Source organism: Triturus cristatus, chromosome 1_2, assembly GCF_964204655.1.
Source record: "Triturus cristatus chromosome 1_2, aTriCri1.1, whole genome shotgun sequence".
NCBI lineage: Eukaryota > Metazoa > Chordata > Amphibia > Caudata > Salamandridae > Triturus > Triturus cristatus.
The window spans coordinates 334,577,069-334,594,377 of record NC_140580.1 but is presented as its reverse complement, the minus strand read 5'-3'; the positions used below and the strand labels follow the sequence as shown (position 1 = coordinate 334,594,377).

Here is a 17,309-nt window from a genome sequence, read left to right as displayed (position 1 = left end):
TGACCATACAGCTGCACGTCTGAGACTGAAAAGCTTCAGCAGTGCTGCAATGATTTTACATGATTTGGAATGTGAGAGCCAACCTTTCCATTTATTTTACACTTTTACAGGTTAATGACCACAACAGTACAGTGTTTTGGTCTGTGAACTGATTTTGAAGGCTACTGCATAAAACAGATTTTTCCCTCATATTATCATATTCTTAGACAGCAGAAGGAGCCCTACTTCACAGGGGCTTAACTCCAGCCAAAATTACTGACTACATATTTACTATCACAGAAGCCTTCAATAGAAGCAAATCATCTTCACAGCCATGAAACCCTGCACCCACCTCTTGCTTGATCCCAACCACCACACCGTAAATAGCTGTTAAATGCAAAGACATCAACAAATTATTTGTAGGCAGAAACCAAAACTGGTGGACCACACAAACTATGCCATGCCACCTGTGTCACCACACAACATATCCAAGTGGTCCATGTTTATTACACACCTCAAGGTCATCTTCACCGCTCAAAAGGTGACCATGGAGCAAACATCCTTCCCTCCACTATCATGAAATCTAACATGAAAGTAGAACCTACACCACTTTTCAGCGTGGTCAACACCACACTGACACCTTCCCTGAAACTCAAATGAGAATATATCTTCCCATTGCTAAAAAAGTAAACCTAGACTAGAGTGACCTAGTCACCTACAGAGTCCTGGCCAACTTCACATTCGTAATAAAAATAGCAGAAAAAGCATTAACAATTCAATTCCAAGAGCAGATCGGCTGCATTCACCTGTCAACAAATTTGAACCAACCTTCAACACCGAGATGACTCTCTGAAGTATGATCAAACCTCTACCCCATTGTGGGTGGCGATTACTCCTGTCCTCCTCACTTACTACCTCAAAAAAATCAGTAACTCTAACAAGTGGGGACCAACATAACAAAGAGTTTTAGGACAAGACTAGAAGTGAAAAAATACTAAAAAAGGAAAAGCTTTGAGGAAGGTCTTCACAAACTTTGCATCCAGAATCTAAAGTCACATCTATCACCCCTATGCCATCATGCTAGTCCTTCAAGGAGAAGCACACACTTCACCTGGACGGACCGTCAGCACCAACTGCCCACCCAGGCTCCAAACAGATGAGAACAGGGGTGTAATAAGGATGTGATGGGCTCCAAGCCAAGCAAAGAAAATGCACCCCTTCCACCTGCTGGGTACTAAAAGACATTCATAACTGTGATACAGAAGCCCCTTATGCCCTTAGGCTGTGGAGCCATTGCGCCTACTGGACATTGATAGCTATACTCCAGCACGGCTGCCTGCCCTTTGCTGGCTGGCACACAAAAGGTGGAATGGTGAAGATAGCCAGACCCAGGTACTGCACATCAGAAGACGCCTTTGAGCACAGATAGTCCGCAGCAGTGCAGAACATGCGCTGCTTTACTGCCTACCTCTATACGGGGCCTGGAAAGATCAAAAGGCCTTAACTGGGCCCCTTTACTGTGGGTGGCTCTTTAATGAATTTGGTAAACTCGACCCTCTCCTTCCGGCCTTCCTTAGCCCCTAGGACGCGTGGACGGCCGGGATGCTAAACATAATGTGGACAGCTCTGCAGATACCCCAGGTGCAATGGAGCTTTTCACGCCTCTGGGCCCCAGTGTCAATGCACCGCTGGTGCATTGATAGCCATACCGTTGGACGAAACCATTCACCTTCTGTCCCCCATTTACTGCACACTCTCTTGATTCATATTCTCTACTCCTAATTGACCATTGTCCTGTTTAGCCTTATGTTTGCACTGTAAGAATACTAACCCACACATGCATACTTTAAGCATTGGTGTCCATCCGGGAGGATGGCTTTATTCAGTTTATGGCTTCACATCTAACACAACACTGAGGTTCACTTACGCTGCAGTTGCATCCATTTAGTAGAGCTACCTCTTTTTTTGTGGATCTTGACGTAACAGAAAACCATATTTGTTGACACCTGATAGCAGTTTATAAATGTAATCCAAGTTACTGCTCTCTTAGTTAACTTACGTCTTGATTGGTCATATCCCAGTACGGCCGTTCCCCATAGGACATCACCTCCCACATGACTATGCCGTAACTCCACACGTCACTAGCCGAGGTGAACTTCCTGTACTGAATTGCTTCAGGTGCCGTCCATCGAATTGGGATCTTTCCACCCTACAGGAAAAAACAAAGAGGGAGTTTATAGCAATTATCTTCAGTCTGAAACCAGATAAAGCCAGCACATGGAGCGCGAGTAGACTTACTCCTCAGCCTCTAGAGAGGCAGCTGTGTGGCAGAAGGGGACATGTGGCCCTGGGGAGGTAGCAGAGGGAAATCACTAGAAGGCGGTGGACACAGCCCTGAGGAAAGGAAGCGGTCGAGAGTGGGAAAGGGGGCGCTATAGCCACTCTGGCAAAGGGTGTGTAAAAGGTAGCTAAGCATAAGACTTTTGGTTAGCACTTAGAAGGAAAAATAAAAAGTCATATTTAGGGCAGAAATGAGGGAATGCGACTCTGGTGAAGAAGGGAGAGATTGCTATGGATACAAAAAGAGACAAAAAAAGAAGTGAAGAGGACAACTAGAGGTAAGAAAATAAAGATGAATGGCACACAATGAAATATAGAAGGAAAATGCAAAAGAATAGCTAAGAAAATGGATTTGCAGTAATGAACCCACAAAGGAAGAACCCGAAAAGAGTGTGAAATAAAAACAACTCCAATTAAGTAGACCGACTACTGAAAAATGAAATAATTGAAAAAACAAAAGAAAATCATTGAAACACACTGACAAGTATTAAGCGAAAAAACTGAAAAACTGGACAAATCCAAGGAGAGGTGAGATTTGTCTGTCACAAAAGACGTCTTACACCATTTTTTAGGAGTACTGAGAGAATGGTGCTTCCAATGACCTTGGCCAATGACAGACCACGAGCTGACCCCACTTTGGTGGACACTAGTAGCTCAAGTAAGTCAGGGGGTATATATCTGCTGAATGTACTATGGGTGTATCCGGAATGTCCAAATCACTAAAGTGTTAAAAAATAAAATGCGAATATAAAACACTTTTTTTTTAATAAAGTAATTTACTAACTATTGCATGAATCCAGTTGCATAATTTACATCTTTAGACTTTTTGTCTTTTTGTGTTTGCACAGAGGGAGGGAAATTTTCCTTTTCTCAGGCCAGGCAATTAATATCTGACTCAGGTTGAGGTGAACAATGTTGTAGTAATTAAATGACAGATTAGATCCTGCTGACAGAAACCTTAATTAACAGGATTTAAGAGTCAGTTGGTTGGAGTAAAATGTACCTTGTGTTTGAGAGGTCTGTGTGCGCTTGTGCGTGTTTCTGCACGTGTTCTCTCTGTTTTACATCTTTTCACCTGTAGCCCTAGGTGATGGTATTATAATAAATGCAGTCCTAGGTCATACTACAAACAGTCTTGTCTTAGCTTTTGGGATCTACTCTCTCATTTTCCGATCATCTTGTAAATCAGATTAACTAGAATTGTCCAGCAGATTCAACTTGCCTTTTCACAAAATACCCATTTTCCATGAAAGCAGAATTTTATCGGCAAAGAAAACTGCACTTCTGTAATAGCACTTCCCCGAGATATAAACACATTGATAACAATGTATTTTACAGTACTCCAATAAAAATGATAGCTGGATTACATTTTCTTGGCTCGAGGAACACATGCATGCATCTGAGCTTGTAACCAACACAGTTAAAATATTTGTTCTCCACAGCAGGTTTCACTCCACTTTCCAGCTGCAAGCTCTGGAAGGACATGGTTTCAACAGGATCACAGATCTACGTTCCTTTGCATGATTGGTTCAGATCAATCCCAGGTCAGTATTTGACAGGTGTGTCGCCGCGGCCAGGGCGACTGACTCCAGAATCTGGGGACCACGGTTCGATCCCCGGCGGCAGATTAGCCCAGCACCATGTGACTCTGGGCAATAGCTTGCTTAATCTTCCCGACGGCCCCCAGCACCTAGAGACCCTTACAGGTGATTGTTCGCACTTTACAAATGTGGATTATTATTATTGCCACTTGTGCCACCCACCTATATGAAATGGACAAAACTGGTACATCTAGCGATTTATAAAAGTCATGAATAAATAAATTTATAAATACACACATACATACATACCACACATACATACTTAAGTTGATGATGTGAATCCTCGTCTATAAGACTGGTGCCCACGTCAGTAAATACAAGTCTTGCTTTTAAGTGCCACCATCCCTGGTTCCCACTCCTTTGCAAGAAACTAGAGGCTATTTGGAATGACAACGAAATGCCCTTCTCACCATTCTACGGGGATTACCTCCAGATGAAGGTCTGAGGGCCATGGATGCCACGCAGTGGGGGCACATCCCCTGCTCCCTGTCAATAACTTTGTGCACTCCACAGCACACTCGCTTTGAAATGGTTCAGTCGCTGTTTGTGGTAATAAGCACCCGGTAGTCATGACCAAAAGAAAATTGCACTTGAATACATTGCTTTTCACCTATATACACCCTCATTCACATTGGCTTCAATGATAACGCGTTCTTACCAGTGCACTGGTGTATGTGGGGTCTGACGTGTCATCCTCTAGGAAGCGCGAGAGGCCAAAGTCGGACACTTTGCAGACCAGGTTGCTGTTAACCAGGATGTTGCGGGCGGCCAGGTCGCGGTGTACGTAGTTCATATCCGCCAGGTATTTCATGCCTGCAGCAATGCCCCTCAGCATACCCACTAGCTGGATGACAGTGAACTGCCCATCGTTTTGCTATAAAAAAAACATAGGTAAAAATATAAACCTCAGGATTTAAGGAACAAGAAAGAAATGGAGAGCAAGCTAAAATATGAATATGAGTCTGATGAACTTCAACAGCTGGCACTACGATTTTTAATTATATCAAGTGTGATGTTGTTGCTTATTCCGGTTTTCACCTTAAAATGAAAATCAGAATATAAAGGTCTACGGTGTCACAGGTAGACTACATGTCTGCCCTAGGCACTCACTGCAATGTCATAGTTGGCGCTGATCAGGTGACTACTGGAAGACAGTTCTGTGAAGACAACCCAACAGTATATTTTCCTTCAAGTCTGTGTCTATATTCTATGTGAATATTATTTGGAGGTAGAACTGCAAGGCAAACAAGCGCCTTAAAAATCAAAATTGCGATAGGATGGGTTTCAAGCTGTTTTTTATGGCTTCAGGAAAGAAAAGAACCACTAAAAAGTTGCTATGCCATAAAACCAATAGGGAGGTGGGTGACTTTCAGATTGTTAGACAATCAGGCTGACATATAATACTTCAATACATTATACAACAAGCAGAGTGCATGAGAGAGACCTAAGAGGCAGTGGAAAAGAAGAGGAATGCGGATTGATAGGAGTCCTAAGAGAGAAAGACTATCTTTTTTTAAATAACCAATATTTTAACCCCTTCGATGCGAGTGACGGAGCGGTTCCGTCATGCGCGTCGGTTGCGCTGTGCGCATGACGGAACCGCTCCATCACGGCCCCGCCCGTGCCTGGAACCTTCAGCACGGCGCGGTAATCCGCGCCGCGCTGAAGGGGTTAAGGACTTTCAAAACAGAGACGGAGAGAGTGAGTGTGTGTGCGTCTTTGTCTGTGTTTATGTAAACATCCACAGTGATATCCGACTGACAATCTCACAATACCCGACTGAAAGCACCTGTACCTAACTATTTATCAGAAAATACTTTTATTGGGGGGGTGTAACACCCCAAACACCCCGCTTGAAGCTACGCCCCTGAGAATTGCGTCTTGTACCAGAACTAACCAATAAGATTGCTCCTCCGATGAGCAATATGTATTTTTCACTAGAAGGACAAGAATCAGTATCAACAATTGACACAACAGTTTCCTAACACTGACCACAGGTTTTCCCATAACCAGAACATACAACCTTGTCACACACACATCCATCATCCCACACTGACACATCTGCCTCCTATCCATGTCCAAAACCAACAAACTTTAGCTCCAGGTGTCATACCCTCAAGAAGGAGTCGAGCGACCCATTCTCCATGAACTCTGTGATGATCATTACTGGGGCACTCTTGGTGACCACTCCCTCGAGGTGGATCACATTTGGATGGTCGAACTGCCCCATGATGCTCGCCTCGCTCAGGAAGTCGCGTCGCTGCTTCTCGGTGTAGCCCGACTTCAACGTCTTGATGGCCACAAATATCTCCCGCTTGCCTGGTAGTTTGAGGTGACCACTGCAGACCTCTCCAAACTCTCCTGGGGATGACAGAGACAGCCCACACTGCATGTTTCTCCACCACAACCTTCAGAACATGGTATTATCGTTTTCCGCAGATAACCGTAAGACTCTACACAGAAATGACCTGTAAATAAGATTTTAAAGCGCAAGGGAAGCATGATGCTTTGGGCTTCATTAACGCACTCCCGCCCAGTGCAACAGTGAATATACTAACTCTAGAACAGTTAATTAATGGAAATACAGTTCTCTTTTTTTAAATCACAATGTTCATTCTGGAGTCATGTGAGAGACCAGACGGTCTGGGCTGGCTTAGTGGTTACTGGGGCATCCATCTGTTACATCACAGAACAGGTAAGACATTGTAAGCGATGACGCAAGGTTTTCTGGTACAGGTAACAAGATACACAGATACGGTTTCCTAATATAATTTAAAGTGTAGGACTAAAAGATGCTGTTGCTAGGAAAGAAGGCAGATCACAGATTAGAAATGCTTCTTTAGCTTTATTCTGGAATAAATACTGCCAGTTGATATTATACTAACACTGAGTTTTAAATGTAGACGGTATTAAATTCAGCAGTATTGGCATTCTGAATTAGTCTGGTGGTATGGCGTTACCACTGGTTGTATATACCAGTAGTATTTTTTAATGCTGGCTCTAAAACTAACACTGCGTGAAATCATTTCCTGCTATTTGACATGTATGGCAGCTGGAATTGTTACCACCATTGGTAATTTACCACAGTAGTCTTAGATGGGGTCCTATTCTGGGATGGTCCTAGTGCTCTTTTCCATTTACTACTGGTCAGAAGATTACTACAATTGACTTGGCGGAAACATTTTAGCATGGTAAGAAGCAGGTGAGGAACCTGGATGGCCCTCACCAGTGCAAACTGTTCCTCTACTGGGCCATCATTCTGGGTTATACTCGGTTCTGGAAAAAGATTATGAACTCCAATTACATTCTCTATTGCCTTTGAAGGCTCTTTTTGTCCTAATGCAATTTGGGGACCAAAGCACCTTATACTATAGCTTTATAGCCCGCCGTAGCGGGCTATACCGGCTGTTAAAGGCCCGCTGCAGCGTTAAAGGCCCGAGCCGAAGGCGAGGGTCTTTAACAACAGCAGTGGGACTTTAAAAGCCGGTATAGCCCTGCTACGAAGGGCTATAAGGCTATTAGAACATTCTGCCACTAGAGGGCAGAATGTTCTAACAAAACGAAGCCTTCAGGGAGCGCGAGGGGATTCAAATCCCCTCCGGCTCCCTGAAGTCTTTGTTCACAGCCAGAGCTGTGAACAAAGACACATTGAAATGTTGGCGCTCCGAGCTTATACCAGCCGTTATAAGCCCGGAGCACTCCATTGTTTTCAATGGAGCTCCCAACATTCCAATGTTCTAATTGGTCTTAAAATTACTCTTAAACTCTATGGTGGAATAAGAGCCACTTTGTCCCCACCCTGCAGTACCTTTTGGCAGTGGTGATTTAAAGCAGGCATCTCCAATGTCGGTCCTGGAGGGCCAGATCCATGCAAGATTTTTAACATATTCACATTTGGATAAATGCAGTTATTTTAAAAAATCTGGCATGGATCCGGCCCTCCAGGACCAACATTGGAGAACCCAGATTTAAAGCATGAAGGATACTTTAATTTGCTTTCAATACCCCTTAACATACTTCATAAAATGTGTACGCTCCTCCCAGGCTGCCTTGGAACCTTTATGACTTTAGAAGAGAGTGGTTTTGGAATATCGAGCGGGGAATATTAAGATGACAAAATATTGTGACCAGAATATCGAGGACCAAAATATGGACAGATCAGTATGTATCGACTTGCTATATCTAACTCCACTTCTACGTACCTTGACTATATATCGTCAAGGTACGCAGCTGTGAAGTTAAGAATAGTAAATCTGTTCCTCCCTCTGTGTTCTTACCTCTCAATACGTTGGTCCTCCATATTCTGGTCATAATATTGTGTGACCTTAATATTTCCTTCCCGATAATCCAAACTACAATAATTAGAAGGCAATTATGATAAGCGTACTTTTGTCGCATTTTTCAAAATTACGGGATTGCAACGAATCAACAAAAACTTTTGGACTATTAAATATTAAGTGACATCAGGTCTAGCCAAGACCTAAATAAACTACAGGAGGAATTTGCTTTGGAGAGTGTTTTAATTAGACAACGCTTTCAATGTTTGCTCATCTTAATTTAGAACGCCTAAAGCTTCATAAATAATTAGCACATTTAAATTAATAGGGAATTTAAATTTGTCCTTGCTGCCTGTGCCCAGTGAAGAATAACCAGCAGGGCTCGGATGGAAAGAGATGAGCTACTCCTGAGAATGATGGTTCAGCTCACCAGTGGGTGTTTAGGGATCCTGTTCTGCGCCTACACCCAGGCACCGAACAGAGACATAGCACATTTGTGAATTCAACACTCTTTCTACAGTGCCTGCACTAACTCAGTGACAAGAAATAACAAATGAAAAGGAGCGTTCAATTCTACTCGTGATAACATGAGTTCGGATATCTGAGCACTGGTTTCCGGTCCATCCTATGAAACTGCAGTGACCCGACTGCTACGTCTCAGAATTACCCACTTAGAGCATATGATGTAGACCAAGAAATTTCTTCAACAAGGGACACAAAGCACTCTCATCCACCAATGCAAAGAACCTAGTAACTCGACAGTCCTATCACTGTGCAGAAGAGAGACTTCCCGAAAATTGCCCCAGGAACTGAGGTTACAGGGCATCTCCCTTCCAGCCAACCCAGTTCAATAGATGATCATCAGATATGCAGAGGCAGTTTTTGAAAACAGATAACATATCATAGCTTCACTCATGCTTCTCAGCTGTGAATGAAGATTTTTCAGTATTAAGTAGCCAATAGGCTTACATTAAATGCACTCTTGAACAAATCAAAGGCCTAGTAGGCACGCTGCATTAGCCTTCTTTTTCAATACGCATCCAATTGCATTTTGATCAACTGGATTATTTAGCTTCAAACACTCATATTACAGTATTTTAAAATTTAAATTTACACAACTTCTGACACGTTTCACTCATCTTGATGCTCCTTGTAAGAGTTATGCAATGGTAAATTATGAATTGTATGTAGTTCCTTATATTTCATTTGCAAAGGAACAAACATTAGTTTATTCTGCTGATTATGGAAGAGAAACCAAATGTTGTGAGTAGGAGCACATACCGAGGCGAGTGACAACTCCCTGAGTGCTTTAATATCTAGATCGTAAGCTACCTAGGGGCATATTTATGAAGGTATTGTGTCGCGCTTGCACCACGCAAAGGCGACACAATACCTAAGTCGGATTTATCAAGCCACGCAAGTCCACCTTGGGTGGCCCTGCATGGCTTGATCAATCTAGAGTAACGCAATGCAGACCAAATAGCTGTGTTGCGTTACTCTGCCCCAGGGAGCCGTTCCATTGGTGGAGCTTGGGTGTTCCCACGCATCCACCAGTGGATTTTGGCGTATTCACAGATTTGCCATCACTGGTAAACCTTGGAATGGGTCAAAATGCTACGCCTTTCCAGGTGAGTCATAACGGTAGAAATATCTTTTCTTCTTCGCCTTTTTTTACTCTAAGTGTGCTGCACACATAGAGAGAGGAACATGCCTCTCAGGAGTGTTTTTGTGCAGGAAGGTGTCCCTGAAGCAAGGGTGCCTGCGTTGGCACTAGGTAGCCAAAAGGGCACCAGATAAGGAAAGGACAGGAAAGCGTTGTTTTATGTTATATCCTGCCCATTCGTGCCCTTTCATGCAGCGCAGCAAGGTGGCTTGCTGTACTGCATGAAAGCTACATAAATATGCCCCAAAATATTTTGATGCAAGCAAATAAGAGTGATGGCCTCACTCATCCTCATCAGCACTGAATGACATTAATAGATGTAAAGTTACAACAGGCTTGAGTTTTTTTTTCCTGTATAACAGAATGAGGTCAGGTCTAAGCCTACAATTATCAGAATACGATGCGATATGCACTGAGCAGAATGACTCTTTAAGCTTTCCTACCAGTGGCATCCACCTTAAATCAATAAAAGGTATTGCACAGGAGAGATGTCCTTTGCAAACTGAGCAGGGGACCAGGAAGGTGTTCTTCATGTGACACAGCTTGAAGAATCATGGGTATTACTCATGCCTTAAACAGATCTAACATTTTACACGATTGGTAAGGAGTAATACTTTGCAAATTGACCTCTTTAAACAGATCTAACCTTTTACACAATTGGTAAGGAGTAATACTTTACAAATTGACCTCTGGGGGGCTTCTTAAACCGTTCTTTACAAAATTGCACAAATGGCGGTGCCGCTGTCTGGGGCCGCCACCAGTCTACGTAACTCTTACACAGGAAATGACATGTGTCATCAAATACCTACCTGCACCAATCACTTGCTCTATTTTGACACACGAGATATCGATTTCCTTGGCAAATTCACGGACAGCCTCGTTGGGATCCTCGTAAGTGAATGGGTCAATGTAAATCTTCATCCCTGGGGTCACTGTGAGAAGGCAAAAGGGTCAGAGTGTGGAAGAATCAAACTGTAAGAGAGAACAATTGTTGGAGCAGAGAAGGAAATATCAAGGAAAGAGAAGGAGGAAGTCAGAAAGATGAGAGGTCTCAGAGGAAAAGGAGAGAGATTGAACATGGTAGAAGGAGAGAGAAGGCTGAAAGAGAGGAGGGGTCCAAAGTGAGAAGATGATGGTGTGACAGGGGTCACAAGGTGGACAGAGAGAGTGCAGAAGGAGATAGAGTAAGAAAGTGAAACTTAAGAGCGACTCAGAAAAGTAGACCATGGAGAGAGACAGACAAAGGAGGGTGGAGGGGAGGGGCCTGAAAAACAAATTGTGTATGAGAGAGAGAAAGATGGAAACATTTAGAAGGAGATACAAAGGAAAAGAAAGAGAGAGAAGTGAGAGAAGAAGAGGGTAGGCAACCCACAGAGAGACAGAGGCAAGGAGTGGGGGAAGAAAATCCTTAGAAATGAAAAAGAACAAAGACACCAGCGAGATAGGAGGAGACAGGTGAAACAGAGACAATTAAGATAAAGAGAACAGAGAGAGAATCCAAACACAGGAGAGGGTGAGGAGAAAGGTGAAAGCAAAATGGAGAAACAGAGGCGCAAGAGAGAAAGAGACAGAGAAGAGAGGAAGGGGTGACAGATGGAGACATACTGCAGCAGACTATGAGAGTGTAAAAGGCCAGAGGTAGATAAGGTGCATGGAAAGAGAGTAATTGGCAAAGGTCGATGGCACAGAGATAAGGCGTTGAAGGTAAATGTTTAAATGAGTCTGCTACCAAAAATGTACTGTTAAACGTTGACACTAGAGAACATTAGTGCTGAAATATGCTGCCATCAATTGCTGCGCTGAACACAAGCTGCTAATTAACACCCTGGAAAGCGAGTGTTATCGAGGTTTATGCGATAAAAGAGATTAGGCAGAAGGTGTGAGAGTTAAGGAGAGACATCGAGAAGGAGAGCGCGAGCAGCACGCGAACATTCAAGCCAGGCAACCGTTGCGTCAGGTGTCACCGGCGCGTGCGCGCGCGCGCACACGGCTGTTGTAATGTGATATAATTACTGTCTGTCAGTGGCAAGTAAAGGCTCTCCCTGTTATGGGGCGGGAACCCAGTGGGCACTTTCGTGCGTGAGTGCGAGATGCGACAAGTGCCACGACGACCATGATAACGAACTGGTCTGGCCAGCTTGTGAAAACGAGTCACTATTTTCAAATACTACAAACACATCGGCACCTCGCAGGCCGTGTTCACCCACATACATCTTTGACACTGTTTCGTGTATGTTCTGGAAACAAACTACAGCTGTGTACCATATCATGATCGTAAACACATCGGCTCCTCGCAGGCCGTGTTCACCCACATACATCTTTGAAACTGTTTCGTGTATATTCTGGAAACAAACTATAGTTGTGTACCATATCATTCAATGTGTTCCCGAGTGTATGTTATCTGGTGTCCGTTAAACATCAGAACTTGCCGCAGCTTCCAGTGTTTGTGGGAGGGGGTCGTCTGGTGCGTAGTTCTTCTTTGGGTCTCGGCTACAGATAGGGGCCGGATGTATTTTCCCCATACACACAGAGTGGCTTTTGTGTCAGCACCTTGTTCGTGATTGGGTGGCTTTGTTGTCTATTTCAGTTGTCGCTTCTTGATTCAATGGCTTTCCTCCCTGTTATTGTATCGTTCCTCCCAGGAGTATTTCGGTTTTAAAGTTCTACCCGATTGACTTATATCCTTCCTCTGCTATTATTGCTTGCATTTATGGAACTACCTTTTTCTGTCACAGTGTGTGCTCCACAGGAGCGGAGTGTGGGTTTTCTTGCTCTGTCCCCCATGTGCTTGTTTCCCCATAACCTTCTCTGGTGTCTTGCTCTCTGTAATGCTTTCCCACATCAGAGGGGACAGGGAGCTAAAGAGGGCATAGGTAAGGCCCTAGGACAGAGCATGCCACTCTGTCCTGTGAACTAGGAAGTGGTGAAGCCCTTCAGAAGGCAACCGAACACACGGGTTCCAACGACAGACCTCTCACACTTTGCAGTCTCTGTGGAGGGTGTTATTAAAGGGCCAAATCCAATGTACCAGGCATCTGGCCCTGTCCTGGTGGGAATAACAAAACAGGTTGTAATGCAATGGACACTAGGGCTTGAAACACAAAGCTTAATGCCAGACTCCTTCTAACTAAAGAAATCAAAGCACATTACTAAGGCAATGGCAGCCATCGAACAGAAGAATGAATTATAAATATCCAAGTATGGTGCACTCCGTCTATGGTGGAAGGGATAAGGATATCCAGTGAAGCTGGTTGCTCTCCATGACGAGCAGTAACTTCAGAGCGAGGAACCCAAAGAAGATTCAACTTGAAGAAACAATCAGGATACTGCTCTCAACACTAAAGCAATATGAGTGATACCTGAGGAAGTAACTCATTCTATGAGTACTGACCTTGAAATAAGCTTTTTTTTATGGAGACATTTCCCACAGGTTAATCCCCCAGAGGGAACCTTCCCTGAAATAAAGATGTGGGGCCCTTTAAAATATGAACTGTAAATCAAAAATGATTATCTCTCAAACTGTCCGCTTATCAGACAGTTCAATGTTCTACTTGCGCTCTCTCGGACACGAGGCAAGATCGTGCAATGTGCTTGATGCAAAAGCTTTTGTTAAGACATCAATGTGGGTGGGAGGCAAAATGGCAGTGCTTTACACTACAACCAACAAAACAAAAATGTGAGTGCCGAAGACAAACACCTCTCAGAAATATTTGACAATCACAGACATATTTAAATATGCTTGAATATCAAGACTGCTTGAGGGATGCTAAAGGCAAACAGCTTCGACATTATGGTGATTAAAACAAATGGAAAGAAACGTCCACTAGTGAGTGCTGAGAAAAAAATGCAATGATGGTGAGGTGGTTTTGCTAGTGCGTGTTGTTTGAGTATCACTATTTGTAGATGACATTGCCAGGGCCGGACTGGGAATCACAACCGGCCCTGGCAAAGTGCTCGGCCGCCTCCCCCCCCCACGCGGGGAGTTGTGGGTGCCGCCGAGCTCTTTTCGGCCGATTTTGTTACAGGGGCGATTTTGCAGCTATGCTGCAAAAACGGCCCTGTAACAAAAACGGCCCCAAGGGGCCCAAAAGCGGCCCCCGACCGTGCGACGCACCGTGGGATTGCCCGCTACCCGCTACGGCCAGTCCGGCCCTGGACATTGCACAATGGAATGTTGAGGTTGAAAAAAGCCCAGATATGAGTTATTGGAGGAGTGCTTCTTACGTGTGGCAAGGGCTCTCTATGATGTAATGAATGCAAGGTATATTTGTTTTTATTTGTTTTTTTATCTATCATCATGGGAGAGAGATCTGTAAAGTTTGTAGGATATATATGGATTTATATTTCAGCGGACGGGATATCCGTCACTGTTGTGACAGCGTAACCTGTCCACGAGATCTAATTCAGGGCCATAGTTGGCTTAACAGTATCACAGCTAACACCACTTTTCATGTGCATTCATTGTTGTCGCTGTGCTGTTCCTAATGTCGTTTGTCACATTCCGAGCCAGCAGTTCTCAGATAAACACACAGCTGCTGAGACCCAAGATTTAAGATTATGCTTGAAGCCTATAGGGAAATCGGCAGATTCCACACAAGTCTAATGCCCATGAAATGATAGGCAGTCAGTCACATGTCAGGTCACCTGAGGCAGCACTAGTCGTGCTACTGACACCTAGCCAACCCTACTGGCCTTTGCAGTGGTAACAGACTATTGAGTAGAGTGTGAGGGATTTGCATAACTAGCTTTGAGTAATCGAGCAACTTTTCAGAAAAATTAGCAAAAATTACAGATAATTATGTGGAATGCAAATTAGCTATATCTAGCAGGAAATGTATGCTCATGCCCCTTTGGGACACAGGAACACATTTCACGCCAAAAAATGGGGCAGAAAAACAAATGTGGCCGACATTCTAGGGCGTTCCTGTGTGATCCCGCTGTTTTTTTCCACAACCACTGCAGAATTCCCTGCCTCAGCATACCCGAGTATTAAAGTACTATTCAATTCTTAAAGTACTAGTATGCTGCAGTTAACACATCATTCTCGAATGAGAAATTGCCCAACTTTGATTATCATTTTAATGTTTTGATAAGAGGGCGACGGGTTTGCATCTGGATGATAACATAACGATGCCGTCCTTGTAACTGGCATCCGTCAAAGGGAAGATGGCGTCCCCCCGCATACCTGCGCAGGGATGGCAGGTGGAAACACGCACAGCCTGGCGCCAGACCAGCCTTCAGCCAGGGCCGGCCGGGGCTGGGGTGGGACCAGCAGCCCAGGAGAGACGGCTCATCTCTAAACCCGTGCCAAGCCTCTGAGCTCAGCCCTCACCCTACAGTCGGCTAACATTAATCATGGCGGTCGGCCCTGACTGCAGCTGCTGCGCCGGTCTGTTAACACGGGAGATGTGGGCAGATATGACTTCTTCCAGATGTCCGCAGGCTTGGGTAGCTTTACTCTTAAGACGGGTAGATAAGTAACGTGTACAACGCAGACACCGTCCAGGAGGGGCTCACTCAGACACCCAGCGCTGATTGGTGTTCTGCAGTGCGTCAATAGTAATGTGCTATACAATAATAAAAAACATATTTTCGCTTGAGACTACGCATGACTGGTCAAGATATTTAAGTCATATGAACAAACATGCAACCCCTAGCACAGAACCTCTGGCTGGCCACAGTGGCTTTACTGTGCCCTGACCATACCCAACCTATTCAGCCATCAAGGAAGATGGCGTCCAGGCAGTGTGCATGTATACCGCAGGGTCCGCAGCAAGAAGAGGAAATACTGGAATATGCTCCTTTTAAGTTTCCTGTAGGAGAGAGGTTTATTAGAACAAACTGATTAATTAAAAAAAAAATATACCATGTCCTGGGATACAGTAAACATAAGCAGTGCTTAATTTGTAAAAGAAAGTGTTGGTGCCTAAAGTTCTGCCCAGAAGCTCTCAGTGCACCGAATACCAATGCTGGTAATCTGAAATCTACCTGGTGCTTTTTAAATCCACTACCAGACACTCCCTGCCCCTTTATGTCACTCTTGCAGGCTCCTGCTTTCTTCCTCTGTGATGGTTTTTCCGTCTTCCTTTTCCTCCATCTTTCCGATCTGTGTGTTTTCCCGCTCTTCTGCTCGGTTAATATCTGATGCGGAAAAATAAGTGCAGGGCCCAAAAATTAAGGGCTGTGCCCCCCACTGGCAACCACCGGCTAAAATTAAGCACTGAATAAGGATATCCATTGGTGACAAAACACACAGTTTCTAGGCATTCTTCTTTAGAAATATATCTTCTGAACTCCTTGACTGACAGCGACAGCCTGCCGGATGACAATAACACACCGAGAGCCTGTGACTGAGTGAATAAAGCAGTAGCATGAGCAGCGGGAGAATGGACAGCCTTGCCGTCCTAGTATTTTGTACCGGATTCAACTGCATTGTAATTGCATTTATAAAGCACTTATTTCTTCTGACAAGGCATTGAAGTTCTTTTATGGTGAGTCGCATGCTGCTTGGGTACCTCTATTTAGCAGTTAATGTATAATGGATAAACTCTTCCGTGCATTATCCCAGTATGGATACGTTAGGGTTAGATGTGACTGCTATGAGCTATGGGTGGAGGGTAATTCATGTGAAACATTTGTGGGGTGAACACTGAAAAAGACAATTACATTATTGATAGAGAGCAGGCAAGGGATAACCTGTATGTAAAGAATGTGCGTAATGGGCTATGATTCAAAATATAGCCAATTTACTCAAGTATGTGTTGAAAATAAACCAGAGAGTATACAGCTTTGTGTAGAGGTTAAATAAGGGCATGCATTTTGAGGTGTTGAATAAGGCAGGCAGAGCATGCAGAGGATGGTCAGTGTTTGCTCATTCTTGCGGTATACTGTGTTTTTTTAAGCTGGCGCACCCGGGTGTCAATGGCCCTCCCATGTGAGTCCTCCTGCATCCAAAGCTGTTGAGATGGTGGATGGAAAGAGTGAAAGAGGGAACAAACGAACCAACGAACCAACGAGTGAACGAGAACCCGGCCCGGGTGAAGGCAGTCTGTACGTACTGTGGCCACTGGTATAATGTTGCAGCTTATCAGTATACTCCGAGTCTGCTCTCTCGAAGCCCCTCCTTCTGGAACGAGAAGAACAGAGGGGATTGGAAGCAAAAACACAGACAACAAAATCACCTTGAATTGCACTCAACAAAAGCTCCACTTTAGCCATAAACCAACTTCTCCTTTTGCTAAAATTCAAAACACACTCAAGGGCTCTCTTCTTAAAAATAATTCCAAAAAACTGAAATCTGCTTAGGGGCTGCTTTCAGAACAAAGGTTTCTAAGACCATTCCTTGTAGATATGAGTAATAGTACATGGTGTATAACTGCATATAGGATAACGCCATTGCATGCACACACTACTAGTACTTTTTCCTTTCTCTTTATCTTTTTCAATGGA

The 17,309-nt window shown here is 44.1% G+C and overlaps 1 protein-coding gene across 5 annotated transcripts in view; it reads right to left on the bottom strand.

Annotated features, from left to right (window-relative positions):
* The window catches only part of EPHB2 (EPH receptor B2), a 776,297-nt gene that overhangs the window by 78,880 nt on the left and 680,108 nt on the right, over positions 1–17,309 (bottom strand). Inside the window, exons 9-13 of one of the 5 annotated variants that reach the window (XM_085603935.1) lie at positions 16,871–16,986; positions 10,670–10,792; positions 6,034–6,281; positions 4,579–4,794; positions 2,039–2,188 (exon numbers count right to left, since the gene is read on the bottom strand). In XM_085603935.1, coding sequence (XP_085460061.1) covers positions 2,039–2,188; positions 4,579–4,794; positions 6,034–6,281; positions 10,670–10,792; positions 16,871–16,986 — 853 coding nt within the window. The remainder of the gene's footprint in view (positions 1–2,038; positions 2,189–4,578; positions 4,795–6,033; positions 6,282–10,669; positions 10,793–16,870; positions 16,987–17,309) is intronic. The other 4 variants (XM_085603938.1, XM_085603939.1, XM_085603937.1 and 1 more) reach the window with 4 other exon arrangements.